The sequence below is a fragment of the Polypterus senegalus genome, chromosome 1 (genome assembly GCF_016835505.1).
Source record: "Polypterus senegalus isolate Bchr_013 chromosome 1, ASM1683550v1, whole genome shotgun sequence".
Classification (NCBI taxonomy): Eukaryota; Metazoa; Chordata; class Cladistia; order Polypteriformes; family Polypteridae; genus Polypterus; species Polypterus senegalus.
Window position 1 is genome coordinate 148,540,162 of NC_053154.1, and position 20,635 is coordinate 148,560,796.

A 20,635-nucleotide genomic window follows, 5' to 3' on the forward strand; every position below is an offset into this window, starting at 1 on the left:
GCAGGATCCTGTGCTAGTGAATCTCCTGGAAGCTTTAGTACGTTTATTTTAGGAGATTTAATGGCAGATTACATCACTTATGATAATTACAATCAAAAGCTATGCCCCTGGATAACTAAAATGAAATCAGTTTACAAAAAATTGTACATTTGCAAAAAATCAAAGTCACTTTTGCCAAAAACATTAGAAAGATTTCCTAACATTTTCTGTATATATGTTAATTTAATATTTTGTCTTCAATAATGCTTTCTCCTTAGCTTTAATATAACTCAGCAGCACTGTGCTCTAATGCATGTGATTATACTAGCTACATATCGACAGCAGCTTTCAACATAACAGCCATTACCTAGATTTACCTAGTACGTCGGATTATATTATACACTTCTCCTCTGGTGCCTTGGACATCCGATAAGGTGAAACCTGTACTTGTCATGTCAACACCCACCACTTCCATACTGTCATCTCATTCCCTCTATCTCCGTTATGTCGCACCCTTTCAACTGCCCATCCGTCACCTTTTGCTTCACATATGCAAAACAATGAGTGTGTTTCTTCTCAAAGAACAGCCTATGACTTCCAATAATATCAGTAGTAAATTAATACCCAAAATGTCTGTATTGAAGGACACACGAGTTTGCTTTGAGGAAAAATAAATACATCAAACATTTACTTCTACTTATGATCATACTGAAAATACCTACTTTATTTCAGTTCTAAACTTAACCAAAAACGTCTTTACAAAAATACCTACCTTTTAAAATGTAATCAGCTATCTTGCCTGATACCCTCATCATTGTATTACTGTATTTAATAATCTTCCTATCCAAAGTAAAACCAATGACAATAATAACCTTATAAAAGAGGTTTCACATCAGGGGCACCCTAAATAACTTGTGGTTGAAACTTCTGTAATGCATAGTGTGTCTAAGCTACTAAGCGCCGGAAGCTAAACTCCATCATTTCACTTTGTGTTCTGTGTGCCCCAAACGTACTCACCTATCAAGCTCCTGCAAAGCGGGGATCATAGACGCCATTTCCAGACCCTGATCCATCGCGGCTTTCTTAATGTACACTTCAAACAGCGTCAAATTTACTTTTGGGCCAGTTTGGTACTTTGAATCACATGTTTACCTATCAGTGTGCGCTACATCTAGCCCCGCCTCTCAAGCAACATAATACGCGCGTAGCTCTTCGTTCTACGGCATCCATCGAGGATCAAACATCCTGTGAAATAACGCGGCTCAAATGAGCATTTCGTGTAAAGGAGAAGCGTCGATCTGATTTGTATTAAGCGATTAAGTAAAAAAAAAAAAAAACTTAAAGAATCTGTTGAGAATTTGTCTATTTTTACAGTGATACATATTTATATCTTTTAACGCTGACGTGAAGTGAAATGTTCAGAAGAACGGAATCTATCACTACTTTGTTTAACACCATAGGCATACCAACATTTTATACGGAATCCAGATGCATTTATTTTGCAAAAAAATATACTTTTAAAAAATGTCACTACATGTTCATTAACCACTTTTGTGTAAGAGGTGTCAGCATACAGCAGTCAGCAATACAACATAAATATGCAACTACATTTACATTTGCCTTCCCAAAACTGCGCTATAAATTCCAGTCCCTATTAAAATGCTTGAAATCATTGTGTACCTGTTTGTTAATACTAAAATAAATAACTTAAATAATAAATAGCTTACATTAGACAACATAAGAAGTAGTAATTAACAATAACTATCTGGGTTAGAAACCAAAATGAAACAATCCAATGTAGATCTCTAGCTAGATCCGTTAACTATTTCAGGGAATACAATAACTATGCGTAAACTGCCACGCACAGAATTTGAAGAGAAAACAAAACATCACAAAAGCGCATTGCTGTGAGGGGGAATTAAGGGACTGAAGTGCGGAAGGGAAATTGAAATGCGACGCTTTCATTGGTTCGCTAAGCCATCCTGCGTGACGTCAGTAGCTACCTGTTGCAAATTTCTAAGACGAGTAGATGGGAGAGAATATCAAGAAGCAGAAGGAGGAGGTGTGCTAGGTCACGACAAAGCAGAAGCAAAGTAAGAAATGACCTGTTTTTAATTGTACACTGTACTTTAATAACAGTATTGATTATGACTTGTTTTTTTTTCTTTGAGCGGAAAACAGAAACTGAACTGGCAGCTGCAACATTGCAATCTCATGAAATGTATTGGGAATGTGTGCACCAGACGTTAAACTGGATTACTATAAATAAAGTCGCTCAAATGGGTCAAGGTGGCTCCCGTAATGTGCAATAGTGTGCTCATTTTATTTGTAGCAGGCCTGGGTTTGTGAACCGTGGTGTGAAATGAAATGCTACAATTCAGAAAAACGTTTATTTTAGAATTTAATTTTGAACAGTTTAAACCTATAGAGTCAGTTCCAACAATGATTTCACAGGTTACTGTATACAGGAAATGCATATAAAATTCAAAAGTTGCAGGAGTGGAAAACTATTGAGATCATCAGCATTTTTCTAGCTTAAATGTGGAAAAGGCAGAGGATCAGCGCCTTGGATCAGATGATCTCTTGCTTAGTAAGGTATTAAGGAACGGGTATTGTAGTTGTTCAGTGAAGCACGCGCTGCAGGGTCACTGAATCTATTTTTAAACTGTCCCCAATTAGCCCTCTGGTCTACATATATAAAATGACACAATATAACACTAGCTTCAGAATATTTGGAGCAGACCAAATACAATTTTTAAGAAGAAATAAAACAATGACTAAGAATTACACCAAGATTTTGTTGTGTTAATTTAGATTTGTATAATTATATATATATTTATATAATGTATATATTTATATATTTTATATTTATAGTATGCATATTGCATTGCCTGTATGAGATAAAACAACATATCAGTGTATCAGTCTCAACAGTAAGCTTTATGTGTCAAAAAAGTTGTAGATACAGTATATATAAATATATATTATGAAAAATACTTTCTCGTGCCCATGTCATGTATTCTATGAATGTGATAGCAGTGCATCTGTCCATTATTTTAACAGACTCTTCGTTCAAGTTTATGGTCACTCTTTGATGTCTTTTATGACTAGTTAAATTTATAGTGCATGTTCGATAGCAAATGGAGCTCAATGTGTTTTACAAAGCATATTACAAAATTGTATCTACCTTTGCAAGAGATGGGGAGTGAACTCAGCACTCTGTATAATGCGACCCGCTACCATGTGAGTCTTCCATGGCTCCTTGCGCTTCTGGTTGCTTTGTCCCTGTGCTCGTACATACATGACAAGTCTTGCTTTACCATGCTTACTAAGGAACACAGGTAATCCATCTGCCTCAATTTCCCCTGGCTCCGTGAACCAACCCAAGGCCATGGTCTAAGCCCAAGGCTCACCTGCAGCCAAAGTGGAGTTGTTGGGGGATTCATCTGAAGTGCTTCCCTAAGTGTTCTGTCTGTGCCCACATTTCCTACCTAGGATCTTCTATTCCTATGGAGACTCGTGGCTTAGCCTCTCTCACTCCTTCATCACTTTGTGTAAGATCTGTAGAATTTATTGTACAATTTGTTAATGGTGTTCCAAGTTTTGTTTACAGCTGTGGTGGGTGTTCAGATGTCCAGGGAGGGTTAGTGTTTTTTTTTGTCTTCCACAGTATATTTTCTTCATCCATCCATCCATTATCCAACCCGCTATATCCTAACTACAGGGTCATGGGGGTCTGCTGGAGCCAATCCCAGCCAACACAGGGCGCAAGGCAGGAAACAAACCCCGGGCAGGGCGCCAGCCCACTGCAGGGCGCATACACACACACACACCAAGCACACACTAGGGACAATTTAGAATCGCCAATCCACCTAACCTGCATGTCTTTGGACTGTGGGAGGGAACCAGAGTACCCGGAGGAAACCCACACAGACATGGGGAGAACATGCAAACTCCACACAGGGAAGACCCGGGAAGCGAACCCGGGTATCCTAACTGCGAGGCAGCAGCGCCACCTACTGTGCCGCCCATATTTTCTTCATAGTTTACCAAATTTCTGATGTTGACCTGTGGGTGTTTGGTCAACATGGAGAAGAACTGAGTTGCTCTTTCCTAGATGATTTGTATTATGGTCGCTTTGGTCAGTGCTTTATTCTGTATTCTTTGGAGGCATTGAACGTGGCTGTTTGCAGGAAGATCACAAACAGGGACTGCATATATCATCTTTGGGCACAAATAGTAGTTCTGTAGAGTAAAATTTTGATTTTGATCCTCATTGTACTTCTCCTGAAGAGGGAAGGGTAACTATGATTGCAAATGGTGACTTGATGGTGACAACACTCTTTTGCTCAGTAGGATAGCCAAGCTTTTTTCTAGGCCTGATCTCAATGTGGCAAGTTCAGGAATTTCTAGGTTTCTAAGGTGCCAATGCCATGTTGCAGTCTTTTAGTGATAAAGAATTGCTGTATCACCTGCAAACTAAGCCATCATGCCTTCTGATTTGAGTGTGTTACTAACATATATGCTGCAAAGAAATGGATACAGATTGGAGTCCCGTGGAACCCTAGTTGTGATTTTCTTTTTTGAGCAGGAGTACCCTTCCATTTTGACCCAGAATGTTCTGTTTTAGAGGAAGGAGGAAATCGGTCGGATTAGGTACAGAGGGATTCCATTGAGAAAAAGTCTATAAAATAGTTTCTCATGCTATACTTGATCAAAGGCTTTGTGGAAGATGGCACCTGTAGATCATTCGTGTTGACACCCTCAGTAATGTATTCTACAACTCTCAGAAGTTGGTTGGTGTTGGAGAAGCCTTTCCTAAAACCACCACAGAAGCTGCTTTTAAGGCCAGATTCTCCAGGTAGCCTTGCCCCTTCTGACAGTCCTTGGTCACTGGAGAAACATATCCCTTTCTGGTCCAGAACCAGGATGCTACAATATAATAAAATTTCACAAAGTTGCATGAGTAGCAGCAGTTTTAGTGATATTTATACAGCCAGAAAGTTGCAATAAAGGTTTGAATGGAGACCATGCATGAACAAGGTATTACATTTGGAGAGCAGCCGACAATACAATAGTATTTAGAATAAGAATGTTAAAATGCTCAAGGTTTAATGCTTATGTGGTCATTTAACACTAGAACTGCCACACATTTTTTCAGTAATATAGACTATACCAAGTGGTGCCTTAATTGTTTTGTTCTTACTAATGGCCCCCTTCAGCTTGGCATCCTGAGAATGCATTCCTACTGCACTACTCCCAAAAAGCAGTTTGAGTGAATATAAAAATAAATAATTTCTTGGTACATAACACATATTGCTTGCATATATTTAATTGGATATAATTCTCAGAGTTAGCCTACATTCTCAATTACAAAAAAAAAGATTTGCAGGTTTATGGTGTTGCAGGGCAGGAAATTACTTCACTATTTATTAGTGAAAAGCAACACACATTTCAAATAGCTGGGCATATAAGATAGCAAGTTAAGTAGAAACTAATTTTTTATGGTGACAATTTACAAAGTTTATGTGTACATTCTTGAGCTTTGCCATGTTCTCTCTTCCCGCATGTCAAACTTATTCTGGCTGTGTACTTCATATTCCAAGATGTATGATAAACATTGCAATGCGATTTCAAGCGAGTATACAGCCATTTTTCACCTGACTGAAATAAGTGGAGTGCTGACTGTTTTCAAATTTGTCTAGCATTTTCTTCATCATGCCTAGTAAAACATTGCAAGTGATTTTTAAGTTTGTTTTTAGTATTTTTTGGTGTCTGCTGAAGACAGACAATAATTAAATTCTGGGTACCAATATACCAGGGGGTCTTCGGTGGGCTGGCACCCTGCATGGGGTTTGTTTACTGCCTTGCACCCTGTGTTGGCTTTGATTGGCTCCAGCAGACCCCCGTGACCCTGTAGTTAGGAGGTAGCGGGTTGGATAATGGATGGATGGATATTCATTGCTGTTGCTTCTAGCAGTAATAGGTGATCTTCCATGTAGAAAAAAACAAAAAGAGTTACAGCAACATGGGTATTTACAGTGCAACAATTTAGGAAAAATCAGGGAAGGACAAGAGCATGACACATACACTGATTAAATAATTAGAGATTTAAAAAAAAACAATGGCAAGTATGCAGTAATAAGTCATTTAAAAAGGTCTAACATTAACAGCTATGAAGTTGACTGATTATATTTTGATTACATTTTATTGCTATAATTTGCTAATTTAAGATAGTTTTAAAGATGTATTGTGAGGACTAAAACATGCAGGTGAAAACTTGTTGAAACATAACATTGTTTTATACCTTAAGCACATGATCAAATTAGATATATCGCTTCCCATAGTATGTACAATCAAAAGGTGCTTCACAAAGCAGATACTCATACAATAGATGGCAACCAAGATGGCACTTTTAGCAAGGTAAAGGTGCTATATAACCAATTATTACAGTTCAAGGTCTTGGGGGTTGCAGCCCATCCTAGCAGCATTGGGTACAAGGCACAAGACAACCCAGGACGGGACACCAGTCCATTACAGGGCCCACTTATGCACACACCTGCACCCAAGGGGACAGTTTGGAATCATCAAATAATATTAGAGATGTGGGAGGAAAAAACACACAGACTCAGGGAGGACATAGAAACTCAATACAGACAACAGCTGAGCTTAGGATTTATAACCTAGGACACTAGATCCATTGGGCTGCATTAGCATACAGTAGTACATTTTGCATCATGGTGATGACAAAATGTTAAACATTTTAATGCACAAAATATAAGAAACGATTTTCTAGTTTGTGAAAATTACATCTGCCTTAAACAGTAAATGCAATGCCATATCTTTCCAACTAGTAAGTTCAATGTGTGAAATGTAGACAATTTGATTCCAGAATATTTACAATTTACTCATTAATTCAAACAGTTTTTAAATACACGTGTCATGCTATAAATGGCAGGTCATGAAATTAAAAGAGTCACATATACAGTATATTAGACAGACATTAGATATGCGTTATGCGGCCATTAGATACAGTACATATTAAATGTCTAAAACAGATTACATTGGCATGTTGCAGTGACAAAAGCAAATACAGCTTACATTGGCCAGAATTCTTTTAATAATTTTAACAGATCACGTTTAGAACAAATAAAGTGACAGATTTGAAGGGAATAGTTTAAAATGCCTAAGTATACCACAGTAAATGAAGAATATTAATGGAAGAAAAAAGCAAGAGAAAAATACACAAGTGCAGTGCATGAACATGCCAAGAGAAGCCAAGACTATTTTGTTATTACTTCAGTGTTACTCACAACATTACTAGATCATCAATCAATTCATTTTCTGACCTTATTAATTCAATTCAGGTTGCAGGGACCCATAGTCTATCCTGACAGCACTGAACACATAACAGGGATCTAACATATCACATAGCACAATCGCACATACTTCTACACGTAATCATACAAGGCCATATTGGAATTGTCAATTAGCTTAACATGTGCATATTCAAGAAGTGGAATGAAAAAGACTCCCTAAACATAAACCATTATAGAGACAAGGAGAATTTGTAGGTGGTGCTTGATAATCCAGGAGGAGCAATTCTTACAAATTACTTTGAGACCAGCAATTTTGGCTCATTTTGTTATTAAAATAATGAACAAATATGTGACTTCTATTCTTTATGCTACAGGACTGCAGTTTTATTTTCCATAGAGACATTTCTCAAGGAGACTTCCTTTTCTTTTTTAAAAGATCAAATATGTGGCCTATTTCACATTACTCAAAAGGGTCATAATACGAAGGGGGTGGTCTTTTAATACTCTCTGGGACCATCCTGGGCAGTACTGGAGCTTCCAGTTTCCATTCCTGTAGGTGTCTAGTATTCCAGTGAACTCCTGCAATAAGAAGAAAACATTTACTAAGACATGCAGAGTTCTCAACCACCTTTTAACAGTCTCTCCTGTACACCATAGGTGACTGGTGCTAGGAATGGTACAAGATGTAAGAACAGATAAAGAATGAGTTTAAACTTAGTCTTTAGAGTTCTAAGCCATCAGTATTATCCACTGAACTGCCATGCCACCCTGTGTTGTTTTAGAGATGTAGAAAATGAAGGAATTTGATTAAAGGCGTACAGTAATGGGGTACACAATCAGGGAATTAGCTTCTGAAATAAACACTTTAAACTCACTTTTGTCTGACATGCTTTTCATTCCCAGGATAATCATAATATTGGGATGCAGATTCTACCACCTGTCCATATGTGTTTTTTAGGTGCTTTAGTTTCCTGCTGAAGCACAATGCTGTATTGTGATTAATGTGGAATTGTGTGATCAGACAGAGTGTGCCCTGCATTGAATTCGCAGTCTGTCCAGGACTGAATCCTCTGTGTTGATGGGTTTTGATACGCCTCAAAGCAGCATGTTTTTGAAATTAGAATGCTCAGTAAATAGGTGGATATTTTTTTTTTGTCTTGTGGGTGAGCTAATGGGTGAATTATGTAGAATATTATCCATTCAAAGCCCGGGGTAGCTGGTGGATAGCACAGTTCTTGGTCTTGGATGATCTCCAGGTTGCTCTCTATCTCTTTGTGTAAATATATACAGTATACAGTATATATTTCTCTGTTTAATATTAATGAGCTAAACTGTTGCTTTATCCTTACACCCACCCCTGGGCCTTTGGTTGTTTTTTTAAAAACTGATTAGTAGTTGGTGCTGTAAAGACTACAACGAGTGGGTTTCTGGAATGGATGGTATTACATTTTTACTGAGGAGGAAAAGACACCTGGACACATTTAAAAAGGAAACAATCTTTCACTATATAGTGCACTCTTTAAACTCATCCTCTACCCACTATGGGTACCCTGATGGTTTTGGCAAGTATAGAATATGATATGCATAACAATGGACTGTTAGTTACAGTTATGTCATGTCTTTTGTTCAATGGTGCACTAAATTACAGCCCCACAGAAGGCACAGAACATCACTCACAGTTTTCTTTTAACAAATTTTACAAAACAAACCTCTACTTAATTAGTGTGCTTGCAAGGCATAGTTCAATGGGCTTGGAAGTTAAATATTGATGAAGTAACTGCAGGAAAAAGAAAAAAAGAAAAAATACAATTTATAAAAGGAAGTCCACATTAATGCATTCTTCTTAAAATATACTCTAATGCACAGAATGTATACAAATTGATTGGTAGTAAAAGCTGTGATTACTGTAACCATTCTCCATTCATCCCTAAACTCAGAATGAATGCCAAGAAGGCCAAGGTATACTAAAATTGTGTTTTATTTATAAATAATGAAGGATTAACAAAAGAGATAAAGTGTACAGAATCACAAAGAGATAACAACTAATTCTGTACCCCTCTGGACCTAGAATAGTCACACAGTTCCTTCAGTGCCGAGTCCCCCTGTCATGATTTAAAGGCAACTCTAAAAGGCCTTATTGCTGGTATCTGTCAGAATGAGGGTCTTCAGTTTCACTGCTTGGTACCTTCCAGTGCCAAACTCTCTTGTTTCTGTTCTCCGGGGCACTCTCTGAGGATATACGTTTTATCTACCACAGAAGTCATTCCATTTTTCTGGAATGACAGCTACAGTACAGTATATGTTCTGACAGTCATAGACTTGTTGTGCCTGCCCTGCACCTTCTGTGTAACAACCTGAATGTGACTTGGTACCACACTACAAGTGATAATTAATAATAGGTTAATTGATTTCTTATCTTAACCAGGTTTTCAAGTTCGACACAATCATAATATACTTTGTTCTATAGGGATGTCAGCTCTCTTTTTTTGGCTACATAAAGCAATACATTTTCATCAGTTATCCTTTATTACTAGACTTTTCATGCTGTTGTCATACTACAAGCAGAGCTGACAACATTCTAAATATACAATGGCTGTTACTAAAATGACAGCAGCACAGTGGCACACTAATTAGCATGCTGCTTCATGGATTCAGTGTCCTGTGTTTCAATTCTGTTTCGGTCATTGCATGTGTGGAGTCTGCGAATTCTCCCTGTGCCTACATAGGATCTTCTCCATTTTTTTCAAGTTTCTATCCAAGTTAATCATAGCTTTATATTGTCCCATATACAGTGTGGAGACCAGCCCAGACACAGACAGGTAGACACCGATGGTTGAAATCCACACGCACGTTTATTGTACATATTACAACTATTTACTACACCACACAATCACCCTCAGTCTGGGCCTCTCACTATCCAAAATTTCCTTCACTGCCTCTACTCCTCTCCTCCAAGCTACATCTACTTCCACCCGACTCCAGCAGATGAATGGAGGGAGGCGGCCCCTTTTAATTCCGCCCGGCCGTGCTCCAGGTGCCTCCAGATGAGCTTCCGATGGCACTTACTGGTGTGGTGGATGTGCTGCACGAGCAACCGGAAACCTGGAGGGCTTCTCAGGCATCTAGGCACCTCCCTAGCGGAGACCATGAGCCCCTATAGGGTTGAGCTTCCATGCTCTATTCCCGTGGTTCCCATACCAACCAGGGCGGCTACCCTCTCGTGGTCCGGAGGAGGCGTAGTTCCTCTCCCGGTCCTTACAGGCATCCTGGCTGGGTACTGCCCCCAGCCGCTCACCACAACAGTAAGAGTGTGAAAGAGGGGGTGCTGCGACAGACCAGTACCTTGTCTAGAGCTGGTCCCAGTTCTTTGCCTTGGTTTAATGTGGTTGGAGAATATACGTAGCTTTAGGTTATGCGTACAATTCTAGTAGTAGTAGATGATAACTAATTCACAGTGTTAGATGAAAAAATGAACATCTAATGTGTGAAAACCAATAGTACGAGGGACATTCAAAAAGTTTCCACACTTTTATATTTTTGTTGGAAATGGTGAAGGCAGGAGGAGTAGTAATTGGGCATTAAAAAGTTGGTACGATGCTGGAAAAATTGCATCTCAAAGGAAGGTGACTATGTAGAAAAATGATGTCACTTGTTTTTGAAATTCTTAAAAATTCTTAATAAATAGAGTTAAAAAAAGTGCAGAAACCTTTTGAACATCCCTTGTATAACCACATGATCACACCATAAAATATGAAAAAGAAGCTGCTATACCAGCAGAAAAAGATGAACAAACTGTACTTCTCTTTTTTTCTGGGGAATATTATCTATTGAAATCATCAGGTTCCTTTATTAATTATTTGTATTAAAACAAAGGAATTTTGCTTGCCCTGCAGTTGATTGGCAGCCCTTTTGGGGATGATTCCTGCATTGTGTCAGTTGTTGCCAAGTAGGCTGTAGCTCCCCACAGCTCTGTATGGGATTAAACAGGTCAAGAGAAAAGATGAAGGAAGGGATGGGTGTTTAGATGGATTTTTTGTAGTTGCTTTTTGAGCTCATGTTTATGATATCAGTAAAAGAACGCTAGTGTATTTTGTACAATAATACTATTTTCTTTACTGTATATCATAACAAGAGTTTGATGCATATTTTAACTTCCTCTAGGGGGCAGTAGATATTTGTTTTGGTTCGGTGATCCATTTTCTTGTTCAGTGTTTCTTATTACAAGGCTCATAGCTGGGATCATTAAAATGCCCTAAATACATTTTAACTGAGTTTCCTATTCACGCAAGCGCTTTAGATTTACCCTTTTCTTAGTCACAAACCTGAGTCATGAGATTTAATTCTTGCTGTTTTTAAACATTCCTACATTGCTACATTTTTGTAAAGCTGAAATCTGGCTTTGTTTAATTTACTCTTGTCTGTTTTAACTTATTTTGATTCAGTAATAATTCATTAATTTACCAAACTCGTTGTTACCTGCATCGATCCTTCTGTTATACAATTTCTAAAGAATCCATCACTGTATGAAAGTTAAGTTTCAGTGATAACATTAGTTACTCAAGACTCAACTGAGGTGTTAGTTAAAATTTAAGAAAACAGAATATGTATCAAAGGTCACTACAAAATGTTTAAACTTTTAACTCAGTCATTATTACTCCATTCTACAAATATTCCACCTTCTAACCTTCTTATGTTGGACAGTGCTGTGAGGCAGCTGAAGCCTATCCCAGCAATTATAGGGTACAAAGCAAGAACAATCCCTGGACAAGGCACCAGCCCATTGCAGGGTGAACACGTACACACAAGCATACACAGCAGCTAACTGTTTATGATTAAAGAGATCTGTGTACTTTTGGATCTGACAGACTTGGACAGACTGAAATGTAAAATAGTTAATCGGCTTAGCAATATTTAACACCCCTTAGACTGAGTTGATTAGCAGAATTCTGGTTAAAAAGAGAAATATGTTGACTTTTCCAATATATCTGGTTTTGTTAAGTCATGTTTCTTTGTTTTGTTTTGAAAAGGCACTCATTATATTTGATTTGTTTAATATGGTAACTGAATCATCCATCCATCCATTATCCAACCCGCTATATCCTAACTACAGGGTCACGGGAGGTCTGCTGGAGCCAATCCCAGCCAGCACAGGGCACAAGGAAGGAAACAAACCCCAGGCAGGGTGCACACACACACACACACACACCAAGCACATACTAGTCCCTAGTATACATGCACCTAACCTGCATGTTTTTGGACTGTGGGAGGAAATCGGAGTACTTTGTCTGGAAGCGAACCCAGGTCTCCTAACTGTGAGGCAGCAGTGCTACCCACTGCGCCACAGTACCGCCCAAACTGAATCATAGATAAATAATTTTATATAATGTCTTACACAGTGTGAGAAATTTCTGAGGGAGCTTGGTGGATAATTTGCCTGGATCAGAGTTGACTTGACTTTGGATTCTCCCTATGGACTGTAGGCCCCAGTGTTTTATTTCCTCTGGAAACAACATATGAAATGGCATTTTTGTTTTCCTATCTTCTTTTGCCAAGTGGGCTTATTTAAACCAGAATATCTATAGAGCATTAACTTTACCAATTTATGAATCTCTTATAGTCTATTTTTTTTCTCTGTCTCATACATACATCATAATTTGCTTCCACTGCATATGTAGTGAGGTGTTTTGTACTACAATGTATTTTTTGTATTTTATTTTGGAAGCTTATATCTCTTATATCAAAAAAGCTTTCTAAACAGCCACTCATACTAACAACTTTTTTTGCTGTTTTAAGATTTTAAGATTTCTTGATTTGTCATATAACAGTTATACATGTACAACATGCAATGAAATTTCAACCTGTTTCTCTTTTCATATTATGCAAAAGAGAATAGAATGACAAGAAATTAAAAAAAAAACTAGAACAACTTAAAAGTTTAAATGTAAATTAACAATATACAATATAAAGGTTGCTAATATACATTCAACCTCTGTACAAGGCAAAGGCATTTATTGAATAATAAACTGCTCAAAAAATTAAAGGAACTCTTTGAAAACACATCAGATCTCAAAGGGAAAAAATCCTGCTGGATATCCATAATGATATGGACTGGGTAATGTGTTAGGAATGAAAGGATGACACATCGTTTGATGGAAATTAAAATTATCAGCCTACAAAGGGCTGAATTCAAAGACACCCCAAAAATCAAAGTGAAAAAATGATGCAGCAGGCTAGTCCATTTTGCCGAAATTTCATTGCAGCAACTCAAAATCATACTCAGTAGTTTGTATGGCCCCCACATGCTTGTATGCATGCCTGACAATGTCAGGGCATGCTCCTAAAGAGACGACAGATGGTGTCCTGGGGGATTTCCTCCCAGATCTGGACCAGGGCATCACTGAGCTCCTGGACAGTCTGAGGTGCAACCTGATAGCGTCAGATGGACTGAAACATAATGTCCCAGAGGTGTTCTATTGGATTTAGGTTAGGTAAGCGTGAGGGCCAGTCAATGGTATCGATTTCTTCATCCTCAAGGAACTGCCTGCATACTCTCGCCACATGATGCCGGGCATTGTCATGCACCAGAAGGAACCCAGAACCCACTGCACCAGCAAAGGGTCTGACAATGGGTCCAAGGATTCCATCCCGATGCCTAATGGCAGTCAAGGCGCCGTTGTCTAGACTGTACAGGTCTGTGCATCCCTCCATGGATATGCCTCCCCAGACCATCACTGACCCACTACCAAACATGTCATGCTGAACGATGTTACAGGCAGCATAACATTCTCCATGGCTTCTCCAGAACCTTTCATGTCTGCCACGTGTGCTCAGGGTGAACCTGCTCTCATCTGTTGTGAGGGACAGCTGGCGTTTCAGTCTGGCCGGGACATCCTTCAACTAAAAGAGAGAGCCTTTTTAGGACACTACATCCCCCAGGACACTAGATGGCAGCTCCCCTGGACAGAAATGGTTCCCAGAATTCCCGCAGGGCAGCATGGGACATGGAGTCCGGTTCTTCAGCCCTGTTGGGTACTGTGGGTGCCGCCAGAGGGAGCTCACTAAGAACCCGGGGATTATTATGGTGACGTTAACCTGGAAGTACTTAGGAGTCTCAAGTTTGGAAACCCTCAGTACTTCCGGGACACCTGAGGAAGGCGTTTGGACTCAGAGAAGGAATACTTCCAGGTCAAGGACTATTTACAGGACTATGGGAAACCCAGTAGGCTGAGCCGGAGTTGGGTAGGAGTGCGACGGAGCTGCTGGGACTGGAGGATTGGTTATTATTATTATTATTGTTGTTGTTATTATTATTATCGATTTATTGGAGTATTGTGGAGTGGAGGTGCTTGGTGCACACTATTATTATAATAAATTCAATTATTTGGACTTTTACCTGGTGTCTGACGTGTCATCTGAGGGTTCAAGGGGATGACCGCGCACCCTATTTGTCACACTGTAAAAAGCACAGGAAGCCAGTAGTGGACCTGCCAATTTTGGTGTTCTATGGCAAATGCCAATTGAGCTCCACGGTACGTCGGGCCCTCAAGCCACCCTCATGAAGTCTGGTTCTGATTGTTTGGTCAGAGATATTCACACCAGTGGCCTGCTGGAGGTCATTTTATAGAGCTCTGGCAGTGCTCATCCTGTTCCTCCTTGCCCAAAGGAGCAAATACTGGTCCTGCTGATGGGTTAAGGACCTTCTATGGCCCTGTCCAGCTCTCCTAGAGTAACTACTTGTCTCCTGGAATCTCCTCCATGCCCTCGAGACTGTGCTGGGAGACACAGCAAACCTTCTGGCAATAGTATGTAATGATGGGCCATCCTGGAGAAGTTGGACTACCTCTGCAACCTCTGTAGGGATCAGGTATTGCCTCATGCTGCCAGTAGTGACACTGTCCACAGCCAAATGCAAAACTAGTGAAAAAAAATCAGAAAAGATGAGAAGGGAAAAATGTCAGTGGCCTCCGCCTGTCTCATTGTTGCCCCTCTTGTACACCTGTTGTTAATTTCATTAACACCAAAGCAGCTGAAACTGATTAACAACCCCCTCTGCTACTTAACTGATCAGATCAATATCCCAGAAGTGTCACTGACTTGATGCTATATTCTGATTAAAAAGTGTTCCTTTAATTTTTTTGAGCAGTATATATATACTGTAGACTTTCAGCTATAATTCAGTGGGGTGAACAAAACGATTGCATAAAAATGTGAGGCAACTAAAGCATTTTTTTAACACAATCCCTTCATTTCAGGGGCTCAGAAGTATTTGGACAGTTGACTCAAAGATAAAAGGCCTGGAGTTGATTTGAGGTGTGGTGCTTGCATGTGGAAGATTTTTCTGTGAACACAGACAACATGCAGGTGAAAGAAGCCATCCTTAAGCTGCGAAAACAGAAAAAACCCATCCAAGAAATTGCTACAATATTATGAGTGACAAAATCTACAGTTTGGTACATCCTGAGAAAGAAAGCAAGCACTGGTGAACTCAGCAATGCAAAAAGACCTGGACTTTCATGGAAGACAACAGTGGTGGATGATCGCAGAATCATTTCCTTGGTGAAGAGAAACCCCTTCACAACAGCCAACCAAGTGAACAACACTCTCCAGGGGGTAGGCGTATCGATATCTAAGTCTACCATAAAGAGAAGACTGCATGAAAGTAAATACAGAAGGTGCACTGCAAGGTGCAAGCCACTCATGAACTTCAAGAGTAAAAAAGGCTAGATTGGACTTTGTTAAAGAACATCTAAAAAAGCCAGCACAGTTCTGGAAAAACATTCTTTGGACAGATGAAACCATGGTCAACCTCTACCAGAATGATGGCAAGAAAAAAGTATGGAGAAGGCATGGAACAGCGCATTATCCAAAGCATCCCACATCATCTGTAAAACACGGTGGAGGCAGTGTGATGGCTTGGGCGTGCATGGCTGTCAGTGGCACTGGGACACTAGTGTTTACTGATGATGTGACACAGGACAGAAGCAGCCAAATGAATTTTGAGGTGTTCAGAGACATACTGTCTGCTCAAATCCAGCTAAATGCAGTCAAACTGATTGGGCAGCGTTTCATGATACAGATGGACAATGACCCAAAACATGCAGCCAAAGCAACCCTGGAGTTTATTAAAGCAAAGAAGTGGAAAATTCTTGAATGGCCAAGTCAGTCACCTGATTTTAATTGAGCATGCATTTCACTTGTTGAAGACTAAATTTCAGACAGAAAGGCCCACAAACAAACAGCAACTGAAAGATGCTGCAGTAAAGGCCTGGCAGAGCATTAAAAAGGAGGAAACCCAACATCTGGTGATGTCCATGAGTTTAAGACTTCTACCTGTCATTGCCAGCAAAGGGTTTTCAACCAAGTATTAGAAATGAACATTTTATTTCCAGTCATTTAATTTGTTCAATTACTTTTGAGCCCCTGAAAAAAAGGGATTGTGTTAAAAAAAATGCTTTAGTTGCCTCACATTTATATGCAATCTTTTTGTTCAACCTACTGAATTAAAGCTGAAAGTCTGCACTTCAACTGTAGTATATATATGTATATGTAAATATATATAGTATATACTGTATATAAATGAAAAAATGTGCCCTAGGGACCAAGTTACCCAAATTATTCTATAACCTTTAGGAATTATTTGCCGCACTGATGCTTATCTTTTTTGTCATAAAATAGGAAATTACTGTAGCAATTGATGAGAATAATTAATATTTAATTGCAGAATTAGGATATCTGAGGGTTCCTCTAGAGTGACTTTTTCTCTTGGACAATTTGGCTCAAAAACTACCCAGCACATCTCATAACAGGCTTAAGTTCTGTGTTTGGTATTTTTCCATCCAGCCATTTTAGCTCTAGACTATCCTCAAGAAACTGTGACACACAGATAGAAACACATGCACACCCACCCACCCACATACACACACACACACAGAGACACACATCCAGCTATTGATGTTTTCAGTATCAGGGTACCCTAAAAACATACAGATCATTCGAAAACCTGAGATCGCAATTTTTGATGAATCTAAAAGCTTTCGCTCCTCCCCCATGGACGATAGGTTATGGTGGGGAAGGATGCAAACCAAAAATGACAAATATGTTAATATATTAATATAGGAAATGACATCACTCACATCTTCTATAACTAAGTGATGGCCAGTGTGATTTTCCATGCTGTGGTGTGCTGGACAGGTAGCATCACTTCAAGAGAGGCCCACCGGATCAACAAACTAATTAAAAGTGCAAGCTCAGTTATAGGATGCGTTCTGGACCCCCATGGGGGTAGTAGCAAAGGAGAGAATTTAAACAAAGCAGAGTGCCATTATGAACAATGCTGCTCATTGTCTCTCTGACACACTAACACCGGGAACTTTCAGACAATTAATTATTCAGCAAAAGTGTGTTAAGAAATGCTACTGGGGCTCCTTTATACCAACAGCAATACATCTGCATAATGCCTCACTGGAACTGTGACAGCCAAGTCAGATGTTTTCTTTCTTTTTATTTTATATTTTTTGCCTATAGTCATGTGTTCTATCTATCTATCTACTTCTAATGTTGGAAAAATGGAAATGTGATGTTTAAAAGTTAGATTAGTGTTAAAGACAAGGACTAAATGTAATTTGGAGTCAGCCCAATGAATTTTTAAACACTTCAAGTAAAAGCTATCAGCATTGGCTTACTTTTGGAAGAATTTCCAATCAATAAAAGAACTTCTATTTTTGTTGCTTTAAGAATAATGATTTCCACTAATCTACTAATACCTCAATAAAGCAGTTCAATAATGAAAAAAAATGCAGAAGTATCATTTTGTTTTATGTGCAGAACATTATTAGCATGGACATTTAAATTAATATTATTTTTCTAAATAATCTTGCTTAATCCCAGTTTAAATGTAGAAACTGAATGTCATGATAGCCAACCAAGCTATGCGAAAAGCTGCATGTGAGTGCACCCATGGCCTACTACAGCATCATATACAATGTCAACAGACAAGAAAAGGAAGAATACGCAAGAATAAACTAAGCTCTTTGGTGTACAGCTCCTGGTCCTGAGAACAGTATTGTAAGTAATTCCAAAGACACACAGCAGAAGAATAAACAGATTAAGAGCAAAAAATGCCAAGAAAAAACACAGGATAGTTAGAGATGGAGATAGAGACATACAGTAGGTAAAGGGAGAGAAAGATGAAGAGGAGAAACTACCTAGAGTAGAAACTCAGGACTACAGTGTTTTGAAGGTTTCTCCATTTTGTTGTTTTGGTGACATCCAAATTGCCCAAACTGCAAGTAGATAAGAAAGGGCTGTGAGAGAAATGCAGTGGAAAATAAAAGTAACATTGCCACATCTAAGGATTATGATCCTATTAAAATATCCTTGATACCTAAAAATTAAACCACCTAAAACAATGCTTGACAGCTTATCTGAATTCTCAAGTTTTTATAATACAATTTCTAAAATTATAATGCTTTCTACATTGGAGAATACTGTAATATCATTAATAACACAAGATAAACCTCTTTCTAACCTGTGACTCGTGTAAAAGCTGGGCATAAATATTTCAGAAAGATTGTAGTTTTTATAATGCTGGAATTATAAAGCCACTATTTTTCATTGTGACCACTCGGGTGTGCGTGGCAAACCATGTTACAAGACCATTATACATTTTGTTTAAGCAATTCTTGAATGTTGGTTTCATTAGCTTGTCTCACTTTTCTTTCCCTTCCTCACAGAGCTTAGATCTTCTAAAATTATTGAAAAGATGAAAAAATATGCAGTGTCTATCTCCAGTTAGCAGAGTAGGTTTCCTCCTCCTCTTCATCTTTTGGTGACCACACATGAGCTGCTTTTCTGTTCCCATCCCCTTTTTTATTTCCTTTTCTCTACATTTCAATCTAAATGGGCTCAGCTAATCCCTTCAAGATAAATCAACATAAGTGGGTTTATTGTCATACCATCAATACACAGTACCGCAGCATAAAGTGAAATGAAATAACATTCCACAGAAAGCGGTGCAAAATATACATAAACACAGGACAACTGCAAGACAGGTAAAGATCTATACTATACCTGAAATCAACAATCATATATTTTATCTTGTCCACATTAATCCCATTAATCATTAGTACCCAACACAGTTTTGATGCCCTCCTTAAAAGAAAGCTTTCAAGATTCTGAGGCATCTGAAATTCTCCATCCTTCTTCCAGTGGGTTTTCTATTCCCTCCAGTTTCTTCAACAATGGGTAGATGCTCTTATGCCTGGCTAGGAGCAGACAGAATATAATGTTGACAAAGTATCAGGAGACAAAATCCTAAATGGAGAATAAACCAAAAGTTTAAAAACCTGTGAGGATAAAGAATCTACTGTAGATGTCAAATGCAAACACTAAGCTAAAGTCGTAGTCAAGAGGGAATAAGCAGTAAATTCAAGAATCAGAATAAGTAAAGCACATAAACAGCTGGGTGTTTTAGGATTTTTATACACAAACTTGGACGATGTGTTTACCAACCTTCCAGTTTATAAAGTGTTGTGTGTGCGACATCACAGCATGCAGTTGCCAGGCACTGGACAATACACTCTTGTTGGGAGAACCACAAAATGACAGGTAACTTCAAAAACATAATGGCATTTCAGCATAAGCAAATTATGATGTAAAATAAAACAATGACAGGTCAAAATTAATGAAGAATCTTTATATATAACTAGCAAAATACCTGCGCTTCGCAGCGGCAAAATACTGCATTAAAATTTTTATTAAGAAGAAAATTAAACCTTTTTAAACTGTGGGAAAATATGCCAATAATTATTTGTTAAGGATCTCTTTGTATACCATGTTGTCAGTTTGGCCCTCCGGTTGTAATATGACCAAGCTATGCGCTGAGCTTACTCTTGAGCATGTAACTTACAGTTGGCCATGTGAACAGTAATCTTGTCTGAAATCTCACAGCTTGGATTGCTGCTGTCATAATCGGTTTGAGTTTCATGGTTTGTTTCAATCACGACAGTATTTGCAGGACTTGTGTTGAAGAGACATTCGGCATCTGTCAAGCGTTGTAAGCATACAACCGGTTTCATCGATAACTTCACATCCAGCTTTTGAGAGTTTAAACATTCATAAACATCAAAGTGTCCACTACTGAAATCGTCACCTGTCAATCTAAGATGTTTAAGAGGCATTGGCGGTTGTCGAAAGGTGTAAAATATTTGGCCATTTCGGTACACTTGAAAGCGACAACCGAACAATTCAGCGGCAGCCATCAACTCACGTGCATAACCATAGGTGAAGGGCTTAAGCATTTCACTCTTCTAGTGCTCCTGTGTAGTGTAATTATCTCC

The 20,635-nt window shown here is 38.7% G+C and overlaps 2 protein-coding genes and 1 long non-coding RNA gene across 7 annotated transcripts in view; 1 reads left to right on the forward strand and 2 right to left on the reverse strand.

The window, feature by feature from the left end:
* Positions 1-1,251, reverse strand: part of atr (ATR serine/threonine kinase) — a 108,403-nt gene extending 107,152 nt beyond the window's left edge. For 2 of the 3 annotated variants that reach the window (XM_039760394.1, XM_039760389.1), the window contains exon 1: positions 997-1,250. In XM_039760394.1, the coding sequence (XP_039616328.1) occupies positions 997-1,052 (56 nt within the window). In that variant the 5' untranslated portion in view covers positions 1,053-1,250. Of the gene's footprint in view, positions 1-996 lie in introns of all 3 variants that reach the window. The other variant, XM_039760395.1, reaches the window with a different exon arrangement.
* Positions 1,252-1,900: 649 nt separating this feature from the next.
* Positions 1,901-20,635, forward strand: part of LOC120533517 (plastin-1-like) — a 114,124-nt gene continuing 95,389 nt past the window's right edge. Inside the window, exon 1 of one of the 2 annotated variants that reach the window (XM_039760438.1) lies at positions 1,901-2,072. In XM_039760438.1, coding sequence (XP_039616372.1) covers positions 1,930-2,072 — 143 coding nt within the window. In that variant the 5' untranslated portion in view covers positions 1,901-1,929. The remainder of the gene's footprint in view (positions 2,073-20,635) is intronic. The other variant, XM_039760456.1, reaches the window with a different exon arrangement.
* Positions 7,092-20,635, reverse strand: part of LOC120533530 — a 124,977-nt gene continuing 111,433 nt past the window's right edge. The window contains exons 2-5 of one of the 2 annotated variants that reach the window (XR_005634530.1): positions 19,368-19,610; positions 18,503-18,580; positions 9,008-9,075; positions 7,092-7,877 (exon numbers count right to left, since the gene is read on the reverse strand). This is a non-coding gene — a long non-coding RNA (uncharacterized LOC120533530). The remainder of the gene's footprint in view (positions 7,878-9,007; positions 9,076-18,502; positions 18,581-19,367; positions 19,611-20,635) is intronic. The other variant, XR_005634531.1, reaches the window with a different exon arrangement.